The sequence below is a fragment of the Crinia signifera genome, chromosome 2 (genome assembly GCF_055691185.1).
Source record: "Crinia signifera chromosome 2, ASM5569118v1, whole genome shotgun sequence".
Classification (NCBI taxonomy): domain Eukaryota; kingdom Metazoa; phylum Chordata; class Amphibia; order Anura; family Myobatrachidae; genus Crinia; species Crinia signifera.
Genome location: NC_139218.1, coordinates 237,904,026 through 237,930,722, shown reverse-complemented (window position 1 = coordinate 237,930,722; position 26,697 = coordinate 237,904,026). Strand labels below are relative to the sequence as shown.

Here is a 26,697-nt window from a genome sequence, read left to right as displayed (position 1 = left end):
TTCTAGTGACCCAATCCCAGATTCCTATTCATACCATGTGGGCTGAATAGATGTTTTTCTCACACATGCTTTTATTTATTTTATATATTCCGTCTTCCTGAGGAACATCGGATAATTGTGTATACAGACCTTTCATCGCCCCTGGTCCAATTTTCCAAACAAGCTTTCCGAATTTAGGGGTTGAATGGTGACCCTGTATTTGTGGATCCGGCTGAAGAAAGTTGTTTGCGCCTTGGGACTTATTCTCTTTTTTGTTTGCAAATGGATGTTTAGCATAAACATCCATTCACATGCTGAGGGGAACACCCACATCTTTCAATGGTCACCGACCATCGAAAGATGTGGAAGGTGCACGCATATAAAAGTAACTTTCAAGTCACTTACATGTGTGTGCACGCTGGAACGGATATTGGTCGTGCAGCTGACATCCGGTGATGTCAGCTGCCTGCCCCCCGCACCCGCGTCACGGCCTCATTACCATGAGAATAGCCCCATTATTATAGGGGTTATTATTTGATTTGGACATTATTAATGAGGATATTTTGTAAACACAATGACACCTGCATACAGTTAGGAATGAGTAACTACTGCCTGTATTATATAAAGCTTACTGATGCCAGTCATCTACTCAATACAGTAGGAGCAAGTTTCATCTTTGCTCCTTTGGGCGTGGCTAGCCATGGCTAGCCATGGCTATTCTATTGTTCTCAGCTGCAATACAATACGTATTGCAGCTGAGAACAATAGAATAGCCATGGCTGGCCATGGCTAGCCATGGCCAAAGGAGCAAAGATGAAACTTGCTCCTACTGTACATTTAGCATTAGGATTCAACGCATTGACTCTAGTCATCATCACCTCTAAGTAAGCAAGCACAAAATAGATCCAGATCACAAAGGCCGGACACCCCTGCACTAGGTGCTTCAGTTTTCTCCCTGAGGATGGGATGTATTAAAATACATCACTGCCCCTCGCACCGTACTAACATATGCAATCAACTTCACAATGTGGTGACGGAGGCCCCCGTGATAGCTGTGATGTCTTTGTCACATCCCTGAAGCAGAAGTCCTGGGCTCCTCCTCCTCCCCCCTGCAACCAGAAGGCTGTGTTGCTAGGGGGAGGAGGAGTTTGACGGAGGTATGCCAGAGAGTGGGGTCGGCGGGTTGCAGCGGTCAGTGTTAAGAAGCCCACAGGCTTCTATAGGGTATTGCCATCCAAATTGTGGCGATACCCTGGGCTTCGAAAATGCGGCGACCGGGTCTTAGTACATTTGAAAATGCGGTAAAACCCCCTAAAATCGTTTAGTACATCCCGCCCACAATCCAAAACAAACTGGTAGGTTATTTGGATACTGACAATATAAATAATAATAAAAATTAACCTTGGCGTATATGTTTCCATGTGATAGGGAATTTAGATTGTAAGCTCCATTGGGGCAGGGACTGCGGAATATGTGTGCTCTGTAATTATAACTTAACCCTCTGAGTGCCAACGTTGATCTGAGCGATCCTCAAAATATCCACTAAAAATGCCGGCGCCGCTCACAGCGACTGTTCTTCTAGTGTAAATAAATACAAATACCTCCAAGTCAAGTAATTGAAGTTCAGTTAAATATTGCACCCAAAAAAAGCTTGGCGCGGAGCTGGCATTTTTTTACGGATATTTTGATGATCTCTCACAGCAACATTGGTACTCAAAGGGTTAATACATAAAAACTAAATTATTTCTTCATACAGTAGCTGTTCTAGTACTTGTTTATTAAATGGTGTAAATTAATTGATATCTAATTGCTAATAATGCTGTTGTTTAGCAGAATGTTAGCACCAGAGACTGATGTTTGCGCTCTACACAAGCGCATATTCGCATATGCAGGGCTTCTGGGCGGGGGCCTTGCATAGTCACCGAGGCATTCGCACAGGAAAGGGGGGGGGGGCGAGGCAGGCAGTTGGAGTTTGCATGGGGACCTAGCTCAGAGACAGCAGTAGTAGTAGCAGTAGTAGTTTTTTCTTTCTCACATAACTACAACTAAATGTAAATGAGGCCCTATAAGTGGTACTTTGCAGTCCACACAATACATTGCTGCTTCAAAATTTACCCTCAGTAGACCAATGTAACAGTGAAAAAACACAAGTCAGTGGAACTATACAATTTCTAATAATAGTTTCCAGTCAGATTGTAAACTATTGAATACAAGGATTCAGTATTGAATCCCGGCGGTCGGGATCCCGGCGTTCAGAATCCCGACGCCGGAATCCCGACAAGGGGGGGACGTGGATCGCCCCCCCTTGCGGGCTCGCTGCGCTCGCCACGCAGCGGGCCCGGTGCCTCGCTACGCTCGGCACACTAATTTATTCTCCCTCCAGGGGTGTCGTGGACACCCCCGAAGGGAGAAAGTGTCGGGATTTCGGAGGTCGGGATTCCGGCGTCGGGATTCTGAACGCCGGGATCCCGACCGCCGGGATCTTAACTGCATCCCGAATACAACATTTGCACAATTTCCACTGGAAAACGTTGAATCAATATATATATGAAAGCCACAAGTATATAGCTTAAACTTTTTAGTTCTAATTATTCAGGGTTGCCAACTTTCTAAATCTCCTCTCCGGGAGGAGATTTAAAAGCCCCGTCCCCATGATGGAAAATGACCCGATTTGCCGATCGCAGCCAAGGGGGTGGTGCTAAAATGACGTGATTCTGACACTATAGCCCCGCCCCTTCATAGGAGATTGGCATAGCCGGTTATTTAAATGGCGTATCAGGGGTGATGTAGCCGGGAGTGGGGGGCCCCCAGAAACCAGGAGGGTTGCCCGCCTTTCCGGGAGGCGGACCCAATTTTTGGGACCCTCCCGGCCATTCCGGGAGGGTAGGCAACCCTGTAATTATTTCAAATGTATATGCAACAATCTTAAACTACACTTAGGGCAGATGCATCGAGCTTAACAAATGATAAAGTGGAGAGTGATAAATATTCAGTCGATCAGTTCTTAACTGCCATTTTATAAACTCAGACTGTAGCATGGCAGCTAGGACCTAATTTGCTAGCTGTTTATCACTCTTTACTTGAATACTTTTGGAAGCATGGTGCATCTGGCCCTTATGCTGGCCACACATCAGACCAACTTTCATCCAACCATCCAACTAGTTGGTTGGATGGAATAAAAATCTGGTACTGGATAGGAGCAAACGACAAAGAGCAATTTGCTCACAAACCCAGTAAAATGGACAAAAACATTCAGCGAAATTATTTAAATTAAACAGATACAACTACATTACTTTGTCTGAGCGACAGCTTTTGTCCATTTCCAGATTTCGGTGCAAATTACTGAATTACAAATTACATTTGCTCCTATCCAGTACCAGATTTTTATTTCATCCAACCAACTAGTTGGATGGTTGGATGAAAGTTGGTCTGATGTGTGGCCAGCATTAGTGTGCCAAAAAGTCCAATACGGTAGATTACCTGAAGGAAAAAAAGTTGCTGGGTTACGTCTTGGAAAAGCTCCTCAGACACATTTTCTGGGTAAAACTTTGCCAAAAAGCAAAAATTTACAGGATCTTGTTTGGGGATTTGTTGCTGTAAAATCTGTAAAAAAAATAATTTGATATTACTTTTCACTGGATAATTTTCATAAGGACCAGTCCAATGAGCAAAGCTACGTCTTCCATCACACAGTTTGAAGTTTAGAAAACATCAGCTGTGACAAGAGATTTTAAATGCAATACAAAATACAAATGCAATTTGTTACACGATACAGATCCCAATGTAGAAGGACAAACCAAATTATCTGTACTAGAGTTTCTAATTGAATTACCTTTTTATCTAGATTCAACCATGTGTCCATTCTACCTGCTACGTATTGTAGTCCAAAGAACCAGGTTTCTTTAATTGCCAAATTTCTGCATACCAAATCAAAGAGATCTTTTCCCTTCCAGTCCATCTATGAACAAAATATATTTATTACATATAAACCATCAATATGCATATAATAGTATAGATAAGATCATGCATAAAGGTAGCAGCCTGTGTGAAAATAAATAAATAAAAATATAATACTCCAAATAAGCAAAGAGAGGTTTTGTTTTCTTTGAGGCGGAGCAGTGCCAAAACATAGTAGAGATTTAGGATAGGATGCATGATGCGCAATGCATCCTGACATTCATCGCATGCAAACCAGCATTTACTAAGAGCGTATGCCTGGATATTTAAGCAAATGACAGCTCTCCGGATAAGAGCGGTCCTTTACGTCCTTTGCAGTGTGAGGACTGCTGCGTTTAGGACCAGGGAATCTATCTGAGCATGCAGAGGTGGAACGGCCATTGGTGTAGCAGGGGCAGTGCACCAGGCCCCCTGGGGACTAAGGGTCCTACTGCTGCCCCTGTCACCCTCTTCCTCTCACCCATTGTTTTTCCCATCACACTCTGCCTCCCCTGCCTCTCCCTGTCACCCACTGCTGTGTTGCATATTGTGAACTTGGGTTGGAGTGGAGGAGAGCCCAATTGATATTTTTGTACCTGGGTTCACCACCCACAAGTTCCTTTTGTTTCCAATATAAGCGTAAATTACCCAGAAAGGAAAGCCAGATTATATTCAGTAGTAGTCATTAGAAACATGGGAATGTGTTAAATCAATAGATTGAGATGATTGATGGAATACAGCAATGCTACAAATGTTGGAAAGCCTCCAAAAATGCATTTGTTGGTGATTTGGCCGCTTACTGCATATGCACCAAACTCCGGAGCTTAGATGCAGTGGGCAATTTCATCTATAGATGACGTTACCCTATAGAACCCTTTGGACTTTTCACCGTGATTACCCCTGGGTGGGATTTGATTTGATCCCTCTCAGGGGTAAACACAGTGAAAAGTCCATAGGGGTTAATTCGCATGATCAATCTACACCTTTGTTCGGAATCACTATGAATTACTACGATCCACCAACAATCTCTGTAAACCATTCATGACAAATGTATTTTAAACCATTTTATTGTATGAAATAAATTTTGTATTTTTACAATTGTGGATTGGTGATATCACCTCCTGAGCGCACCTCTACACCTTCTTCTCTCTCTCTCTCTCTCTCTCTCTCTCTCTCTCTCTCTCTCTCTCTCTCTCTCTATATATATATATATATATATATATATATAGCCAAGGTAGAGGTGCGGCACTCGGACTAACAAAACAGGTCGAATAAAGAAGATGACTACTCCATCTATATACAAATATATACAAACACAATATCTTCCCCGGCACTCCGGTGTACCAAATCTGGATTATCCCCTTAGGGGTGAGGCAGCACACATAAGGCTCCAAACTTATTAAGAAAAGTGCTGGTGCAGTTTAATGCCTATATATATATACACCTATATATATATATATATATATATATATATATATATATATATATATATATATATATATATATATATATATTACAATTTCCAACACTCACAGGATGCAGGGAGATATATTGCCGGGTGCCCTCCAGAGGTCTACCCGCTGGACGCCGATGTCCTAAGATACTTGCGGGGTGAGGCGACTCTCCAGTCATAAAAAAAATACTGAATGCCAAAGCTTAGTAGACAACATTTCAGCACCTTTTATGTGGTCACCTAAGTTTACCACACCATATACCCCTTATACAAATAGTAACCCCCTTATACTGTACTTGCCTCTTACACATTATGCCACATGGAATGAGCCAAAATTCACACTGACTAAGCGAAAATTCACACTATGGCACATGGATTGAGGCAAAATTCACATTTTGCAACATGGATTGAGCCAAAATACACACTATACCAAACGGATTGAGCAAAAATTCACAAAATGCTTCATAAACAGGGTTATTGCGTGCCAAAGGCATGCATTAAAAATGTACACCATAGTGGCCATTACATGTTAAGCCACACACCATAATGTCCATTACGTACTATGCCAGACACCATATTAAAAATGATGCTACATTAGTGCTGCTTACCTACATACTCATTGCCAGGGGGTCCATGCTCATTCCCAGGGGTTCCATGCTTGTTGCCATGTGGAATTACATGTCCCGGCTATTTGAAATAATACCCCTTTCACACCAGAAAATGCAGGGACTTACCCAGGAATATGGTCCCAGGATCATGCAGGGACACTCCTGGGCTGGTCCCTTTTATACCAGCCTAGTCCCTGTTTTTTATGGTGTGAGGGCATCCAATCGGAGTCCACATGGATGTTAAAGTATGAAAACATCCAAAATATTAAAGAAAAAATTACATGAAAATTTATGTTGACATTTTCATGTGTCAACCTTTTGCTTGTGTTATTATTTTGTCAATATCCACCTTATAAAGGTCAACCTTTTGTCAATGTCGAATTAGAGAATGTTAACCTTTTATCAATGTAGACCTATTGCATGTCAACCCTTTGATGTGGACCTATTGATTGTTGGCCTAGACCAGGCATAGGCAGGGGTTAAAGTGGGCCGGAACGCACCGGAACTGAGTTCCGGCAGTTCAAATTGAAGCCGGAACTCAGTTCCGCCTCCTTCGCCCACCCAGCCTGCTGCTGCTGCCGCCCTGCCGAGAATCCATATGGATCTCTCAATGCGCGGGGACACGCCGATGTGGGTGCTACTGCTGCGGCTGCCGTGACTCTGTGTCTATGTGCCCCGCTTGGCGCTCACAGTCACAGCCGCCTGTCACAATAGAGACTCTTTTGAGTGACAGGCGGCTGTGACTATGAGCGCCGAGCGGTACACAGCGCCGGGCGGGGACTGACCTGACTGCCTCCCCCTCCTGCTGTTGTGATTGGCCACCAAGGGGGGACAGAGGAGGGACCTGCGCTTATGCGCAGGCTGTCACGGCAGCAAGCTAGAGCGGAGTGGACGCTGTGCAGCCTCGAGTCCAGCGCTTACCACACGCTGCCTTCGCTAGTAGTAGCCCCCGCCAGGAATCACATCAGACAAGTTGGACAAGTTCAACTATATTACCCCCAACAAGTAAGTCTGTGCTTCTGGCTTCTGTGGGGAGGTGGGTGGGGGACGCGGAGGGATTGAGTTAGGGAGGGGGGGGGGTTGGCGTTGGCGGGCCTTTTCTCTGGCCTCGGCGCCATTTTCCATTTTACTGCGCAGTGCGCACTCAGTCTGCTTCTCCTCCACCTCCTGCTCCAGCCTCAGGCTCTGTGACCATTACCATTTTGTTGGTGAGTTAGTGTACAGTACACTAACTCACCAACAAAATGGTAATGGTCACAGAGCCTGAGGCTGTGTACACTGTGTACTACTGACTGCACAGCTGTTATCTCAATGATGTGGGGCCTGGGGGAGCAGCAGTATGTTGTGTCATTGGTGCCAGGGGCTGGGCTGGGGGACTAGTCTAAAACTTGTCATTTTTTGTCCAATTTTTTGGCATGTTACTGATGCTGGCTGGGAGTGAGATTACATAGATGGGGCTGGAAGTAGTGTCTATCAATCCAGGGGTGCCGCCATGTGTGCCTTATCAATCCAGGGGTGCCGCCATGTGTGCCTTATCAATCCAGGGGTGCCGCCATGTGTGCCTTATCAATCCAGGGGTGCCGCCATGTGTGCCTTATCAATCCAGGGGTGCCGCCATGTGTGCCTTATCAATCCAGGGGTGCCGCCATGTGTGCCTTATCAATCCAGGGGTTCCGCCATGTGTGCCTTATCAATCCAGGGGTGCCGCCATGTGTGCCTTATCAATCCAGGGGTTCCGCCATGTGTGCCTTATCAATCCAGGGGTGCCGCCATGTGTGCCTTTTCAATCCAGGGGTGCCGCCATGTGTGCCTTATCAATCCAGGGGTGCCGCCATGTGTGCCTTATCAATCCAGGGGTGCCGCCATGTGTGCCTTATCAATCCAGGGGTGCCGCCATGTGTGCCTTATCAATCCAGGGGTGCCGCCATGTGTGCCTTATCAATCCAGGGGTTCCGCCATGTGTGCTTTATCAATCCAGGGTTCCGCCATGTGTGCCTTATCAATCCAGGGGTTCCGCCATGTGTGCCTTATCAATCCAGGAGTGCCGCCATATGTGTCTTCTCAGTCCAGGGCAGCTGGCTTTTTTTTTTTTTTATTAAAATCATTTTATTTTTTTCTTACTGCAAGTTTGCTGTTAAGTGTGCCATATCTAGTGTTCAATCTAGCACCCACCATATTGGAAAGCCCATGCAGTTCCTCTTACCTGCCTGGGGTGTTGCTGTTTGCTGTAGTGCTTCTAGCACAGTGTGGTCTGTATATCAGCACTGATATGCAAACATGTCCTGTGCTAGAAACACCACAGCAGACAGCGACACCCCAGACAGGGAAGAAGAACTGCATGGGTTTTCAAATATGGCGGGTGCTAGAATAAACACTACATATCATTTAAGGGGTGCTGCCATGTGTGTTGTACAATTTCATGGGTGCTGCAATGTGTGCTATATAATTTCAGGGGTGCTGCTAGGTGTGCTATATAATTCCAGGGATGCTCCATGTATGCCGTATCAGTCCAGGGGCACCGCCATGTATGCCGTATCAGTCCAGGGGAGCTGGCATTTCTTTTTTTTTTTTTTAATTGAAAGAAAAATATATTTTTTTTTTCTTACTGCAAGGGTGCTGTTAAGTGTGCCAAATCATTCAAGGGGTGCTTCCCCACGCATGCGCAGAGCAATGGGACGGTCCGCTGCGTGCGACCTGGCTGCATGGGATGCGCACACGTCTTGGGAACATCGATAGTCGATGGCTACCCTATCTCTCTCTCTGTTGTCTCTGTGAGCTGCAAACACCACAGCTTACTGAGCGCCTTATAAACTGCCCTGAACACATACCCTCACATGCATCCACTAGCAGGGGAAATTATTTAATGATCATTGACGATTAAATGATTTCTCCTGCCTTTGCATATAGAAGTCAGGGCCTGCGTTCACATGGGAATGCCTACCGTTTTCATGGGGATGCCCATAAAACGCAGGGCATTCCCATAGGTGAGCCCTGTTGGCGCTGCCCTGTTTGGCCTTCCCTCCTCGCAGCAAACATCGGAAACGCACCAAATTTACCTCATTCTGAGTGAACCTTAATTAGGCCCTTAGTGTGTTTTAAATGGGTGATGTGTATTTTATTTATTTGTGGGTAACTGCTAGTGTTTTAAAAGCTATATTGGGTTGGGTGTGTAATGCCTATGCACACCCAGACAAAGTCCGAGTTTTGTGGCAGTGTGGGATACTGGGTGATATCAGATTTTTTTAAGAGAAAATAATTTGCAAGACAAAGTCCACACTGCCACCAAACTCTGACCTGACCCCTGCCACACACGTTGGCCTGCTTACATCCTGCCACCTGCTAGCACCTCATGTAATCTGTCTGTTGCCCCTACTAGATTGTAAGCTCTTCAGAGCAGGGCCCTCTTCCCTCCTGTTGTCTAAGCCTTCTTCTCTACACATTTCACTCATAGCTCTCCTATACTAAAAGACCCAGTGTCCTTCATTGGACACCAGCCCCTAGTAGTACAGTACATTGATCAATGTGGTCGGGCCCCGTACAAGTGTCCCCCTTGAACCCCCCCCCCCCCCCAAACACCCTGTCACCTGCCCTGACTGTAATGTTAAGCTTGTCTCCCTGTACTGTTCCTTTGTACTGCGCTACGATACACTTGTGGAGCCTTATAAATAAAATATTAAATCTGTAATAGATCTGTTTACAGACCAGCACAAGCCACTAAAAGAACTCTCTCTGCACATGTTACATCTGCCCCACCTGCAGTGCACATGGGGGGTTATTTTGGTAATTTTCATGTACAGTGTTACTAAGACTATATATTTTTGTCCTAGGCCAGGACGTGTGTACTGAAAAGGCAGTCTTCAGTGGACAAGGTATCCAAGACCTCGCACCCGACTTGTGTCACCTCACCATACAGTTGGGCAGACATCCCACTGACTGTGCTTCAGCTCTTGATAGGCAGGTAAGTCAGGGTTCTACTGGTTTTTTTTTGTGGTAATTTTCATGTACAGTGTTACTAAGACTATATATTTTTGTCCTAGGCCAGGACGTGTGTACTGAAAAGGCAGTCTTCAGTGGACAAGGTATCCAAGACCTCGCACCCGACTTGTGTCACCTCACCATACAGTTGGACGGACATCCCACTGACTGTGCTTCAGCTCTTGATAGGCAGGTAAGTCAGGGTTCTACTGTTTTTTTTTTGGTAATTTTCATGTACAGTGTTACTAAGACTATATATTTTTGTCCTAGGCCAGGACGTGTGTACTGAAAAGGCAGTCTTCAGTGGACAAGGTATCCAAGACCTCGCACCCGACTTGTGTCACCTCACCATACAGTTGGACGGACATCCCACTGACTGTGCTTCAGCTCTTGATAGGCAGGTAAGTCAGGGTTCTACTGGTTTTTTTTTGGTAATTTTCATGTACAGTGTTACTAAGACTATATATTTTTGTCCTAGGCCAGGACGTGTGTACTGAAAAGGCAGTCTTCAGTGGACAAGGTATCCAAGACCTCGCACCCGACTTGTGTCACCTCACCATACAGTTGGACAGACATCCCACTGACTGTGCTTCAGCTCTTGATAGGCAGGTAAGTCAGGGTTCTACTGGGGTTTTTTTGGTAATTTTCATGTACAGTGTTACTAAGACTATATATTTTTGTCCTAGGCCAGGACCTGTGTAGACTAAAGACAGTAATTTGAAGAAATTATTTATCTCAAGCTATTTAATCAGAAACTCCTAATGAAAAGAAACTTACTTAGTTACTTCAAACCCGTGAATAAGGAAGTGAAAGAGCTAGAAAGCGTTCAAATTAGTGACAGTGAAGATGAGATCGATGGTGCTTCAGCAGCTGCGAGTGGAAGTAACATAGACTCCAGTGTTGAATTTATAACGATTGCAGATGTTGAACATCATACTAAAAAAGTTAGAGGTGAGGGTGATGGCTGCATACCCGATTGCTGGACAGATGAGCAAGCATCACTATTTAAAAAAAAATATTCCTGGCTAAGAATTGCAAATGGAAAAATGGGATGCGAAATTTGTGCAAAAGTTCAGACACTAGGAGCTGGAGCTGAAACATTCAGGGGATTTAGTAAAAGCCTTTCCACAGAATGGGCAACAAGCTGCGTTGGTCCATATGGTTTCACAAAAGCAAAACAACAGTTATCTCTTAGAAAAAAGATTCATGACCATCGTCTTTCAAAAGCACATGAGGCAGCAGTTAAAATCTTAAATGAACAAGCTGATAATATTTTACCAGAGTTAGTTGCAAAACAATACAATGAGCACATTGAAACAACTGTTAGAGTCTTCAGAACAGCTTATCATGTTGCCAAAAATAACCGTCCATACACAGATCATCCACAGTTAATTAATCTACAGGAAGCCAATGGATGTGATCTTGGAAAAATATTGCAGAGCAATGTTGTATGCACAGATATAGTTAGCCATATTTCATGTGAAATGAGAAAGCGACTCATTCAGAATATAGTAACCCTAAAACCAAAAGTAAGCATTCAGATTGATGAAAGTACAAGTGTGTCTAAAAAACCCACAATGATTATATATGTGCGTGCAATGATGGCAGCAATGTCAGGTGATAGTTCTGAAGCTTGCCAACCTACAACTTTTTTCCTTGATTTGGTTGAGCTTGATAGTACTACAGCCCAGGGCATTTGTGATTCCTTATTAACCACGCTGAGCAAGCATGGCTTATCTAAAAACCTTTTGTCAGAACTTCTTGTTGGTTTAGGGAGTGATGGAGCAGCAGTAATGCTTGGTTGTAAGTCTGGAGTTGCCACAATTCTACGTAAGGAATTTCCCAAACTCATTAGTTGGCACTGCATAAACCACCGCATAGAGTTAGCTGTTGCAGATACAGTGAAGGATCTTACCGAGATATACCACTTTCAGTCTTTTGTAGATAGTCTGTATGCACTATACAGTCGTTCTCCAAAGAATTTAAGAGAATTAAAAAGGTGTTCAGCAGAGCTCCATGATATTCTTATGAGCATAGGTCGTGTGCTTGATACTAGATGGGTTGCCTCAAGCTTTAGAACAGTTTATGCTATATGGAGATCATATGCTGCCTTATTCAAGCATTTTCAAGAACAGGTGCAAAGCAAAACTAAAGAAAGCACAAAGTTTGGCTCTTTGAGTAGGCAATTGCAAAGTGAGGAGTTCCTTATGAATTTGGCCTTAATGTGTGATGCTCTGTCAGAGCTTCGTGACCTTTCACTTGCTTTACAAGACCGAAACATTTACTTGGTAAAAGCTCAAAGGCTATTAGTAAGGCAGGTTCATGTTTTTGAATCACGCATTGAAAATGTATCTGGAATTTTCTCAAATGAGGCTTCTGAAGCTATCGCAAGAGGATATTTCAAAGAAGTAGAACTTATTAAGAATGCTAAAGTCAAAATCATCAGACGAGGGCAGTTTTATGCTAGCCTAAAAGCAAATATTGAAAATCGCTGTTTGTCATCAGAAGACATGAATTTTTACAAACTTGTAAAAGTTCTTTACAATGACTTCTGGCCTGATGTCTTGCCAGTAGAGTTTGGTGAAAAAGAGTTGAAAACCTTATGTGACCGTTTCCAAATTAACTTTGGAAAAACAAAGATGGCTTTTCGAGACTTCAAAGACAATGGAGGCAAAAGTGTACCAACAGATTTATTGCCAATTTTGCAATGTGTACAAACTTTGCCAGTTAGTAATGCAGAATGTGAAAGAGGATTCAGTGTAATGAACATAATCGCTACGAAGATAAGGAGTTCTCTTTCCATTTCTCACCTAGCAGAACTTATGATGATTAGCATATGTGGTCCTCCTCTTCACTTATGGAATCCAGTGCCTTATGTAAAATCTTGGTTAGCTAAAGGCAGACGAAGTGCACTTCAAAACACTTGCATGGCAAGACAGAGGAAAGAGGATCACTCCAGTTTCCAGCACTTGTGGCGTTTGTTATAGGTCAGTTGAGAATTATTTAGCATTTTTGCTTTATGTACTTTGATTTCACTTGCTAAAGTGCATCTTTTGCATGCTATATTGTACACTCACCTCCTGCCTCTTTGGCATGATATTTCAATGATAGGACTCTGTCACCTGGAAATGGCAATAACCAACCACCATCAAAAGAGACAATCAACTGAAAATGGCAATTACCACAATGAAAATACACCACACCTGCTAATGGCGATGACCGACCAACATCAAAAGACACATTCACCAGGAAATGGCAACTACCACAATCATGACTAAAGTCACCTGATATTCAAAGAATCATTATGGGTAAGTATCTGTATTTGTGTTGTCCATGTCAATTCCTCTAAAGCCATACAGGTTAACTAACATACACTGTCCTCTTTATTTTCAGCTTCTTCAACATCTTTACTAAACAGCTTGACCACTCCTCATCTCCTTCCTCTGGCGGCTGAAATCTCCAAAGAACACCATGTTAGGACTCGGTCACCAGGAAATGGCAACCACCATCAAAAGACCTTCACACATTAAGGCCAACTGTATTACGACCTCCTCACTTTGCAAATGACCAAGCACCATCAAAAGACTCTATCATCTGGGACTCATAGAATCATTATGGGTAAGTATCTGTATTTGTGTTGTCCATGTCAATTCCTCTAAAGCCATACAGGTTAACTAACATACACTGTCCTCTTTATTTTCAGCTTCTTCAACATCTTTACTAAACAGCTTGACCACTCCTCATCTCCTTCCTCTGGCGGCTGAAATCTCCAAAGAACACCATGTTAGGACTCGGTCACCAGGAAATGGCAACCACCATCAAAAGACCTTCACACATTAAGGCCAACTGTATTACGACCTCCTCACTTTGCAAATGACCAAGCACCATCAAAAGACTCTATCATCTGGGACTCATAGAATCATTATGGGTAAGTATCTGTATTTGTGTTGTCCATGTCAATTCCTCTAAAGCCATACAGGTTAACTAACATACACTGTCCTCTTTATTTTCAGCTTCTTCAACATCTTTACTAAACAGCTTGACCACTCCTCATCTCCTTCCTCTGGCGGCTGAAATCTCCAAAGAACACCATGTTAGGACTCGGTCACCAGGAAATGGCAACCACCATCAAAAGACCTTCACACATAAGGGCCAACTGTATTACGACCTCCTCACTTTGCAAATGACCAAGCACCATCAAAAGACTCTATCATCTGGGACTCATAGAATCATTATGGGTAAGTATCTGTATTTGTGTTGTCCATGTCAATTCCTCTAAAGCCATACAGGTTAACTAACATACACTGTCCTCTTTATTTTCAGCTTCTTCAACATCTTTACTAAACAGCTTGACCACTCCTCATCTCCTTCCTCTGGCGGCTGAAATCTCCAAAGAACACCATGTTAGGACTCGGTCACCAGGAAATGGCAACCACCATCAAAAGACCTTCACACATAAAGGCCAACTGTATTACGACCTCCTCACTTTGCAAATGACCAAGCACCATCAAAAGACTCTATCATCTGGGACTCATAGAATCATTATGGGTAAGTATCTGTATTTGTGTTGTCCATGTCAATTCCTCTAAAGCCATACAGGTTAACTAACATACACTGTCCTCTTTATTTTCAGCTTCTTCAACATCTTTACTAAACAGCTTGACCACTCCTCATCTCCTTCCTCTGGCGGCTGAAATCTCCAAAGAACACCATGTTAGGACTCGGTCACCAGGAAATGGCAACCACCATCAAAAGACCTTCACACATTAAGGCCAACTGTATTACGACCTCCTCACTTTGCAAATGACCAAGCACCATCAAAAGACTCTATCATCTGGGACTCATAGAATCATTATGGGTAAGTATCTGTATTTGTGTTGTCCATGTCAATTCCTCTAAAGCCATACAGGTTAACTAACATACACTGTCCTCTTTATTTTCAGCTTCTTCAACATCTTTACTAAACAGCTTGACCACTCCTCATCTCCTTCCTCTGGCGGCTGAAATCTCCAAAGAACACCATGTTAGGACTCGGTCACCAGGAAATGGCAACCACCATCAAAAGACCTTCACACATTAAGGCCAACTGTATTACGACCTCCTCACTTTGCAAATGACCAAGCACCATCAAAAGACTCTATCATCTGGGACTCATAGAATCATTATGGGTAAGTATCTGTATTTGTGTTGTCCATGTCAATTCCTCTAAAGCCATACAGGTTAACTAACATACACTGTCCTCTTTATTTTCAGCTTCTTCAACATCTTTACTAAACAGCTTGACCACTCCTCATCTCCTTCCTCTGGCGGCTGAAATCTCCAAAGAACACCATGTTAGGACTCGGTCACCAGGAAATGGCAACCACCATCAAAAGACCTTCACACATAAGGGCCAACTGTATTACGACCTCCTCACTTTGCAAATGACCAAGCACCATCAAAAGACTCTATCATCTGGGACTCATAGAATCATTATGGGTAAGTATCTGTATTTGTGTTGTCCATGTCAATTCCTCTAAAGCCATACAGGTTAACTAACATACACTGTCCTCTTTATTTTCAGCTTCTTCAACATCTTTACTAAACAGCTTGACCACTCCTCATCTCCTTCCTCTGGCGGCTGAAATCTCCAAAGAACACCATGTCACCAGGGATTGGCTACTACCACCACAAATGGACTATGTCACCTGGAAATCAGAGACTCATTGTGGTTAGTCTTAAATCTGGTATGAGTGCATTGAAAATATACAAACTAACACAATATATGACCTTATGCATGTGGGGAAGGGGGGGGGGTTGGGGAATGGGGGAAGGGATAGAGCCTGAGCACAAGCGACACTGGAAGATTGTACAGTTTAGTATAAAGTATAATTATGAGAATAAGTAATTACCACAATGTTTTGTAATCAAACAACCAATTGTCTGGTGTGTGGTGACGTGGCGGTGCTCCCCTGAGAGTAAAGATAGTGTACCGAAGATTTAAGAAGAAAAAGTACTCTCTTTTGTTTGGGGGCACTCTTTGGATTAGTGTCTAGAAATTTCGTGAAGAGTAAAATTTAGCTTTTAATAATTTCATTAAAATATTTTGGTCAGACCGACACACAGACAAACAACATAAAACATAGAAATTACAGTTGAATGGTATTAACACTCTTATAGAATAAATTTGTGATCAACTGTTTATAAGGACCACATTGTTTTCCTGATAGCAAATTACACAGTGATCAGACAGTATAGCTTATTTTGATATGTCAGCCTATGTCTGAGTCAAGGTACACTGTGTCTATCTTAGTGGTAGGGAAGTAACAAATAGCGAAATATTACAGAAAGATAATGACCAGGCAGAAGTTGTTCTGCGCTGGTGCAGTCCGAATTTTTACATATATATTATTTGCAGTATTGCTTCGTAAATATGTATCATGGATCTATAAATTTTTTGCAAATACTGCTATTCAAAAATATATGCAGAGCCGTGCCTGGATACTGTTTTTGCGAGGGTAATCGCTACGACAGAGGGTGTCAGATATAGATTGGTATGAAAGAAAAAGTGACACTCACAGTTGAAAAGATTGCGGAGGCTGCTGCTGAGTCTCTCAACCGTCCTGGTATCTTGAGAGTCAGTGAGCGTTCGGCAGTTTTATGACTGTATGAACAGAGTGTCGGAAATTAGGAAATGGGGCATCTGCTTTCTCCAGTTAGTAGTACAAGTACCTTGATGTATTTAATACAGTGCAGGGTTAAATGTTATAAATACTCATAGGGAGATGAGAGTACCCCTAAGGGTACTCTCATCTCCCTATGAGTATTTATAACATTTAACCCTGCACTGTATTAAATACATCAAGGTACTTGTACTACTAACTGGAGAAAGCAGATGCCCCATTTCCTAATTTCCGACACTCTGTTCATACAGTCATAAAACTGCCGAACGCTCACTGACTCTCAAGATACCAGGACGGTTGAGAGACTCAGCAGCAGCCTCCGCAATCTTTTCAACTGTGAGTGTCACTTTTTCTTTCATACCAATCTATATCTGACACCCTCTGTCGTAGCGATTACCCTCGCAAAAACAGTATCCAGGCACGGCTCTGCATATATTTTTGAATAGCAGTATTTGCAAAAAATTTATAGATCCATGATACATATTTACGAAGCAATACTGCAAATAATATATATGTAAAAATTCGGACTGCACCAGCGCAGAACAACTTCTGCCTGGTCATTATCTTTCTGTAATATTTCGCTATTTGTTACTTCCCTACCACTAAGATAGACACAGTGTACCTTGACTCAGACATAGGCTGACATATCAAAATAAGCTATACTGTCTGATCACTGTGTAATTTGCTATCAGGAAAACAATGTGGTCCTTATAAACAGTTGATCACAAATTTATTCTATAAGAGTGTTAATACCATTCAACTGTAATTTCTATGTTTTATGTTGTTTGTCTGTGTGTCGGTCTGACCAAAATATTTTAATGAAATTATTAAAAGCTAAATTTTACTCTTCACGAAATTTCTAGACACTAATCCAAAGAGTGCCCCCAAACAAAAGAGAGTACTTTTTCTTCTTAAATCTTCGGTACAATATATGACCTTGTAAGATCCTGTTTAGCACATACAATATGATTAATTTGTATTCACCAATGAGAAACCTATTAATAGCACTAATTGGAGTGTTATGTAAAGCAAAGTTTCAGGGTATTTCAAGTACAATTTTCTCTATTGTATCTTAAATGGTTAAAAACTTATGTTATTTGTAAAAATAAAAGAACAGCTGATCCTCCTTCTGCGTGGATATAATTTAAAGTCCAATAGCAAATGGGTAAACAATGAATATACTTAAAGGGGCGTGTATATGGGCGTGGCTTCTGCCAGGTGGGAGGTGCTAGGGGTGTGGCCCACAAGGGTGGGTCTAGAGGGGTGAGTTCCACCACCTCCCTTGGACCACTTTAAGCACTGGGCATAGGCAACCTGTGGCTCTCCAGCCGTTGTGAAACTGCGGGGGAAACTTACTAAGAATTCCTGATTACGGGTGATCCTGTATACAAATGAGATTGGTCGAAATCGGTCCGAAAATACGAACTGAAAATATGCAAAATTACTAAAATGTCGTATTCTCAGGATTCATATTTTCCAATGTCAATGTCATTTGTATTTGGCTACTGAGTTTCCCCGGCAGCCAAATATTGATGAGGCTGAAACATCGCATGGCTCTTGGATGGGGACAAAAAATAAGGGTCTCCCATGTTCTTATAACCAGCAGCCAGCGGTGCAATGCCACTGACGGGGGAAACCATTTTTATTAGTTCCCAGACCAAAACATGACACCGTGGCCAGTCAGCCGGGGCCAGGTCAAAGGGGAAGTGGAGACATACACCCCAAATAAAGGGGTCCCCCCCTCCAGGGTATCCCTGGCCGGGCTGAAGCCAGTGGCTGTCCCTGGTGTCCCTGGGTGGTGGATGCCGGGCTGATGGAATTTAAAAGTGTTCAACTAAAGTGTTAAAAATAGATATTGGGTTCTGTAGTAGAACAATACTGAAATAAATGACACACACACAAATAAAGTATCATTTGTATTACATACTTCCAGTGGCGGTCTTTACCTATGGGCTGCAGGACTGCAGCCCCCCCCCCAGGTTAAATCTCCCACTAAGTGAAGATGCAGTCTGCGAGACTGCACTGGCTTCACTGTGCCTGGCATTGACATCCTATTAGAAGTTTGACCTGTCTGTCACCAAAGGCAGTCCTATTTAAATCTTGGAAATCGGGATTGAAAAATTCCTAATCCCGGGATTCCCAGGATTGAGTTTTGCCCCCAAACCAGTGTCACTTACAGTACCTGGGTGGCGGTGTCCGGGAGGCCCAGCGGTGGTGACCGGGAGGCCCAGGCGTAGTTGAGGAGGTCGGGTGGCAGGCGATTGTGTGGCTGGTAGGCAGGGGCAAACGCAGGATTTTCAGAAGGGGGTTTCCAGAGGGGCGGAGCAAAGCACGGAGATGGACACTTTGGTGACCCAGTATATGCCAGGTCAGTTACAGTATTATAGATAGACCAAATGTATATAAATAATTATATATATATATATAAGAAAATGGAAAGTACCTAACTGTCCGCGCCCTAGTAGTGAATAGCAGCAACTCTGAAAGTCCCCTGTTAGCCGGGACTCAAGACAGATAGAGATACAAAAAGGGAACAGAGTGCGCTTAGAGGTGAAGGTACACAACTTTTTTTTCCTCAGTTATAAAATTTATTCAATAAAAAGCCAACACTTCGGCTTATATAGCATACACAATACATATAGTCATTTTAACAATTGACACAATGTACAATTTTCCAATACAACAGCAGGCCTAACGCGTTTCGTCAGCTACGTGACTTCATCAGGGGCATTCGATGACTTAGTTGACACAGATACAGTTGCACTGTAAATAGTAAAAATATGTCAAAAACAATATGTATCGCATTTTAAAAAATGACAAAAAGTAAGAAGAGGTTGGGGAGGACAATGGAGAGAGACAAAATCCAATAGTCAATTTAAAAACCATTGAGATAAAAAATACGCAAAGGAATATAAATATTCTTAATTAAAAAATCTTACTGTATTCTAGCGAGTTACCAGCACAACATTATTAACAAAAACTGAATTTAAAGAAAACAAGCAATGTCTTAAGTCCTGCATTCTTTGGAGACAACAAAGTTCCCAAACAAGTTCTTTTTTAAAAAGACTAACACATTGTTAACCATTTTTACATATATATAGCATACTTTTACAACAATTAATAGCATATAAATATACTGACCAAACAAAAAACAGAAAATATAATAAATTGACAAAAAGGTACCTTTATGAAGTATCTCAAAAAAAGGGGTACAGAGAATGTATATATATGTATATATATATATATATATATATATATAAACTAAGGAGGCCCAGCACTGCCACTCGTTCCTTGCAGTACTCAGCGGGTGCCAGCACACGGCCGCAGCAAACATAAAATCCAAAATAATTTTGGACCTTGCACCTTGACAAAGGGGTGATTAAGACCCCGAAACGTTGGTCCTTTCTTTTGCCACAATACACTTTTGAAAAATCCCATTTGAGTGCCGCCTCTTCCATTCCTCTACCTACCTGTCCTGGAAGGCACCGGGGTATTCGGACCCAGCTGCGGGAGTGCCAGGCCTTCTCCATTATATATATATATATATATATATATATATATATATATATAAACCAAGGTGGCCCAGCACTGCCACTCGTTCCTTGCAGTACTCAGCGGGTGCCAGCACACGGCCGCAGCAAACATAAAATCCAAAAGAATGCAGCACTCCAGCGATCTTTCATGCAAAACTCTTTTTTAATGAGCAAGAACAATAATACACAGCAACGTTTCAACACAGGACGTGTCATCTTCAGCCTGAAGACGACACGTCCTGTGTTGAAACGTTGCTGTGTATTATTGTTCTTGCTCACTAAAAAGAGTTTTGCATGAAAGATCGATGGAGTGCTGCATTCTTTTGGATTTTATATATATATATATATATATATATATATATATATATATATATATATATATATATATATATATATATATATATATATATATATATAAAACAAGAAAAATAGACTTTTGCTTGCACTATAAATGGTAGCAGCTCTCTATAGGTCCTCCCTGTTAGTGGAGAGCAAGAATGTAGATATGAAAAGGAAAGGTATAGAGTGCGCTCAGTGATGTCTACCACCTTAGGATTACAATTATCCGGTAGACAACAACACTTAAAATTTGATAAAAATAATTTTTTTTTTTTCAGACACAGGTTTCGGATTGCAGATCTTTAAAAAACAAATACCCGATGCGTTTCGTCATATACGACTTCATCAGGGGTCAGTTTCAAAATCCTTTAAAACACATGTTTAAGGGATGTATCCTGTTTTGAGGATAGACTGTGTGCCAGAAATGACTTTATTCTGGATCCTATAAACCGGATCTTGTATCACCAATGTCTGAATACAGCTGTTGTTGTCTGCCGGATAATTGTAATCCTAAGGTGGTGGACATCACTGAGCGCACTCTATACCTTTCCTTTTCATATATATATATATATATATATATATATATATAGTCTTCCGGAGGCGGCACTCACTCGAAATAAAACACACCAGACTGTGGGTAGCTTAAGACCAACGTTTCAAGGCCGTCTGGCCTTTTTATCAAGGTGCAAAAAAGAGATACAGACATGTGCACACAAACAACTTAAATACCTGTGGATCTGGTTCACTTCTCCCGCCACGTCCCGCCGGGCGTCTAACGGTGACGTCACCGACGTCACATTGCGTCAGGAGGCGTGAAGCTTTACCTGTGTCACAAGGTATAAAAGAAACCAATCAAGAACATGCATAACAGTAACCAAGGTGATACATAAAAACAACTAGTGAAAAGACGGGACGTAACCTGTCAGATAACCACAGCATAATATACCAAACGAAAGGGTTTCATATACAAATATATAGCCGGAACTCTTTTTTATATATATACTGAAATGCGGCATTTATAAAAACAAGTACAACATCATACAACGCAACCTGGAAGAAAAAACGTTACATGTAGCATGATAGACCTAAATATTCATTAAGCCCCCTAGGTGCCAGGGTGTCTAATCGGTCAATCCACCTACACTCAGCTCGGAGCAATAATAATGACCGATCGCCCCCGCGTTTTAACGGTGGGATGTGGTCTATGATCCGGTACCGTAAAGTGGTTATGGGGTGTCGAGCCTGCGCGAAATGACGCGCAACAGGCTGTTCACTGTTACCGGAGATGAGTGCTGCTTTGATGGCAGACCTGTGGGCTGCTGCCCTTTCTTTGAAGGCGCAGTCTGTTTTGCCCACATAATGTCTGCCACAGGGACACGAAATAAGGTATATGACGTATCTTGTGGAACATGTTACCCGATGCCTTATGGAAAATTTTCTGCCAGAGTAAGGGTGGTGAAAAAACTCGCCAGCCACCATGTAATTACAGGTGGCACAGCCACAGCATTTAAAACAACCCAGTTTAGGTTTGCCCAAAAAGGTCGATCTACTAGGTGGGAAGTTGACATCATTTTTTACCAAGAGGTCGCGTAAATTGCGCCCCCTGGTATATGCGCACATGATGGATTTATTATTCAATGATGGCAATAAAGGGTCGGTTTTTACAATCGGCCAATGGGTTTTGGCACTGTGACTGATGGCTGAGCTTTTTTGGTGGTAAGTGTTGACCCAAATCAATTTATCTTTGCTCTTATCAGTTTTAAGAGCTGCTGTCAAGGAGTGATCGGGTCTGGGCAGCGCCAGGATTTTAGCTTTAATGCCGACCAGATCCAATCGGTCATAACCACGGTCGATGAATTTACCAATCATAGAATCCAAAGCTGGTTCTAGCTCCTCTGGCTCGCTGGTGATTCTATATGCACGTAGCATTTGAGAATAGGGGAGACCTTTTTTCAGGGGAGCAGGATGGTTACTATTGGCCAGCAACAAATTATTGCGGTCAGTGCTTTTGGAATATAAAGAAGTTGAAAAATGACCGTTAATGATTTTAATATCTACATCCAAGTATTGGACATGAGATGGATGGATATTGAAGGTAAATTTCACTGGGGAATCCGTAAGGTTATGATTAACGATGAGCTCTGTAAGTGCTTGTGACCCTCCTGACCAGCAGATCAGGAGGTCATCTATATATCTGGTGTAAAGAATTATAGCACCCTTGGTTAACGGATTAGAAAGAAACAACTGTTTTTCAATAATAAACATAAAAGCATTGGCTAGCGAAGGGGCCACGGAGGACCCCATCGCACAGCCACGTAACTGTAAATAATATTTGTTATTAAATAGAAAATAATTGCGTTTCAACGTTAAATGTAAAAGCTGCAAAAAAAATTGAATGTTAGGGCCAGTGTATAACACATTATCTGTGATGAGAGACTGCACAGCTGCTATACCTGCATCATGTGGGATGCAGGTATATAGGCTGGTCACGTCTATAGTACCCAACCCACAGTCCTGGGGAAGCTCAGAGATGGCAGCCAATTTATTTAAGTTGTTTGTGTGCACATGTCTGTATCTCTTTTTTGCACCTTGATAAAAAGGCCAGACGGCCTTGAAACGTTGGTCTTAAGCTACCCACAGTCTGGTGTGTTTTATTTCGAGTGAGTGCCGCCTCCGGAAGACTACATACAGCAGAGTAACATCTGCTTCAGGAAGGCACCGCAGTCTGCTGACAATTCGTTACACCTTTACCCCTGCTAAGCCCTTGGGAGTGCCTCCTCGAGGTACACTATATATATATATATAAATTTTCACAAAGTCCGCACTCAAGTAGATATCTGTAGATAGGGGGGTGCTCCTACCGATGACCAAACATCCAAGTATATAGTAGAGGAAAAGGGCACTCACCATTGAAGTAAAATTTTCAACTGAAATTTATTCCATAGCATCACAAGTAAGCTGACATACCGACGTAACGTGACGTTTCGGTCCTGTAAGGACCATCATCAGGATAGAGTACAGCCAAAAGATAAATCCATCAGATAACCAACCTGGCGTCCATCCTGTGTCTCCTGCTGGGATGTTATATACTTGGATGTTTGGTCATCGGTAGGAGCACCCCCCATCTACAGATATCTACTTGAGTGCGGACTTTGTGAAAATTTACTTCAATGGTGAGTGCCCTTTTCCTCTACTATATATATATATATATATATATATATATATATATATATATATATATATATATATATATATATATATATATATATATATATATATATATATATATACAGCACAGCAGCTCACCAAGAAGCAGGGGCGTCACTTGGAGACTTCAGAAGTGATTTCTTTATTCAGCAAAGCATGAACAATCCAACAATTGTTTCGAGCCTACAAGCTCGTCCTCAGGGATAGCACACAAGTGTACAATGAAGGGTATATATACCTATACCTATAGTGACTCCTCCTCCACAATTAATCATACCATAAAACAATCTCACCTGTGTATGAAGGTGCGCCAGCTCGTCCACTCTCCGTCTCAGCCCACGTGCATGCCGCGGCGTGTGATGTCATCAGCCCCCGCCCTTGTTAGGGGCGCTGCTAAGCAACATCTAACACGCCGCAGCTACACACAGCGTACCGGCCTGGAGGTCAGTGCGCGTCCCAGCGTGTGACGTCACCCATACACAACCCTTAAGCGAAGGTGTTGCTAGGCGACAGTACAGACGCCGCTATGACACACCGTCCCCGTACTAGAGAGGACAAGCTGGTACACATGTCTAATTAAAGTGCAAGTGCATAAAAAAGTGCAAAGTGGACACATCTAAAACATGATTAAAAAGACATACAACGTACATATCATACACACATAGAAAGCAGATTTTTAAATAAACAATTTTTATCTAAATTCATTACTATAGGCATACATATTTCCCTATTGTATGCAATCTCATTATGCCTTTAATTATTGTTAGATGATATACTTTAACATATCCAAAGGAGCTAATGTTGTTGGGCAATTATATAACAAGTTCGAGTTTACTGTAATACATCACATCATATATTAGCTATATAAAACAATTTAACCCTGTATGCTCATTCAACCCTTTGGGGGCAAGTGCTTCAAGTTTATATATCCATCTGCACTCTGCTTGTAACAGACGTTTAACCCGATTGCCGCCTCTTATCGACACAGGTATGTGATCAACAATTTTAGATCGTATACTTGCGACACTGTGACCCATTTGAGCACAGTGTCTTGCCACTGGTTGATCACTAGTACCATGTCGAATAGCAGCTCTGATGGCTGTACGATGGTTAGCCATCCTATCTTTAAACTGAGTCTCTGTCTTGCCCACGTAGTATAATCCACATGGACAAGACAGAACATATACAACAAACTTAGAAGTACACGTGACAGGAAACTTAATGGCCAATTTTTTACCTGTATAAGGGTGACTGATGTAATTGCCGGTAAGCATGGCACTGCATGTAGTACACCCTATGCACTTAAAGCAGCCCTTCGGGCGTGTTAAAAAATGCACAGGTGTTGGAGACTTTGTCATCTCAGTTACATCCAGCTTTACCAGTATATCTCTGAGGTTTTTATCTCGAGTATAGGCTGGCATAATTCTGGTATTCTGTAGTGAATTTAAATCCTTGTCTACAGTAATCAAATGCCAAAACTGTTTGACATGTTTAGTCATCTGATTACTGGACATGGAATACCTGTTCACCCAAGGTAATTTTTTGTCATCAGTGATAGTGTTTTTTTTAGTTTTTAACAAGTTAGATCTTGGTATGGATAATACTTTGTCTCTCGCCTTGATGAGTACTCTCAAGGGATATCCCCTCACTACAAATCTCTCAATCATTTTCTCCAAGTCTACCAATAATTGCTGGGCATCGCTCGTTATTCTTTTCAACCTCAGCATCTGTGAGAAGGGAAGGCCTCTCCTAAGTGGTAAGGGGTGGAAACTATCAAATTTTAAGATTGTGTTCCGGTCCGTATCCTTTATATAAATAGAAGTGGATAATACATCTTGGCATTGCTTAATATTTACATCCAGGAAATTAATTTCATTTTTACTCATTACATATGTAAATTTTACAGGGCTAGCGCTATTGTTATGCTCAATAAAGATGTTTTTTAGCTCCTGCTCTGTCCCAGTCCATAAAATCAGCAGGTCATCAATGTACCTTAAGTACATTAACACCCTACTGGCGTTAGGGCCTTCTTGGAATAATTTTTTTTCGACATAACACATGTAGGCATTTGCGTACGATGGGGCCACATTGGACCCCATCGCACAGCCTGACTGTTGTAGATAAGTACAGCCATTAAATAGAAAGAAATTCCTGGTGAGTACCAGAGTTAGCAATTGAATAAACTATGTAACTGGAGGACTGCTATAACCAGGATTGGATGTAATCAGCACTCCTTCTCCAAATCATCAGCCGGGTGCCTTCCAGGTATCCCAGCAAAGGGATCCACATACAATTTTCGCAGATCAGGCGGCACTCACAACAGCAAGAAAGTAGTCGACAGCCTTTATGTCGTCATCAACGTTTCGAGATTTTATTTCTTATCTCTTCATCAGGATACAAGTTACAAAGTGGATATAAGCATTTTAAATGCCCCACACCATGTGCAAACAGCCACTGCCGTTGGAGCACGTCAGGGGACGCCCACAATGACGTCACCACTGAGCGCTACGTCAGCACGGCTGCATTTAATTACAACTAAATACAACAGAAAAAAACATTTACAAAAGTTTTAAAATACGTAGCGAATTAGACATCAGTACAAGGCATATACATTTATAAATCCATATTACACATCTCTTATGTTGCTAGTCCATAATGCAACATTTTTACTTTTAGTTGTTAAATATGTCCCTGTAAGATAGACAATCTGAGCAACTATTATGGGTATATATACCCATAATCTCACACAGAAGTTAGTTATTCAGGTGTACATGCACCTCTCGCAATTTATATGTGTATTTACATCACACAATGTTCACTACCTCTGTACTCCATATAGCTCTGGTTTGTGCAGCATATATTAATTCTAAAAGATTATGCTCAGGGTTTTATGATCACTGCAATGAAGAGTTTAATCTTATGGCTTGCTTTCATAACATTTTTTATATGCTGTAGCCATGGGATGAAGCCCTTATTTGTTGAGGTCAACCTCAAGCTCTCTCACT

At 42.1% G+C, this 26,697-nt stretch overlaps 1 protein-coding gene and 1 long non-coding RNA gene across 2 annotated transcripts in view; one reads left to right on the top strand and one right to left on the bottom strand.

Moving 5' to 3' along the window:
* Positions 1-26,697, bottom strand: part of LOC146060650 (merlin-like) — a 91,936-nt gene that overhangs the window by 45,410 nt on the left and 19,829 nt on the right. Inside the window, exons 3-4 of the mRNA XM_083174077.1 lie at positions 3,812-3,937; positions 3,460-3,582 (exon numbers count right to left, since the gene is read on the bottom strand). Coding sequence (XP_083030203.1) covers positions 3,460-3,582; positions 3,812-3,937 — 249 coding nt within the window. The remainder of the gene's footprint in view (positions 1-3,459; positions 3,583-3,811; positions 3,938-26,697) is intronic.
* LOC146059007 (uncharacterized) lies at positions 12,673-13,419 on the top strand. Its single transcript, XR_014470093.1, has 3 exons — positions 12,673-12,938; positions 13,063-13,259; positions 13,345-13,419. It is a non-coding gene; the product is annotated as an uncharacterized LOC146059007 (long non-coding RNA).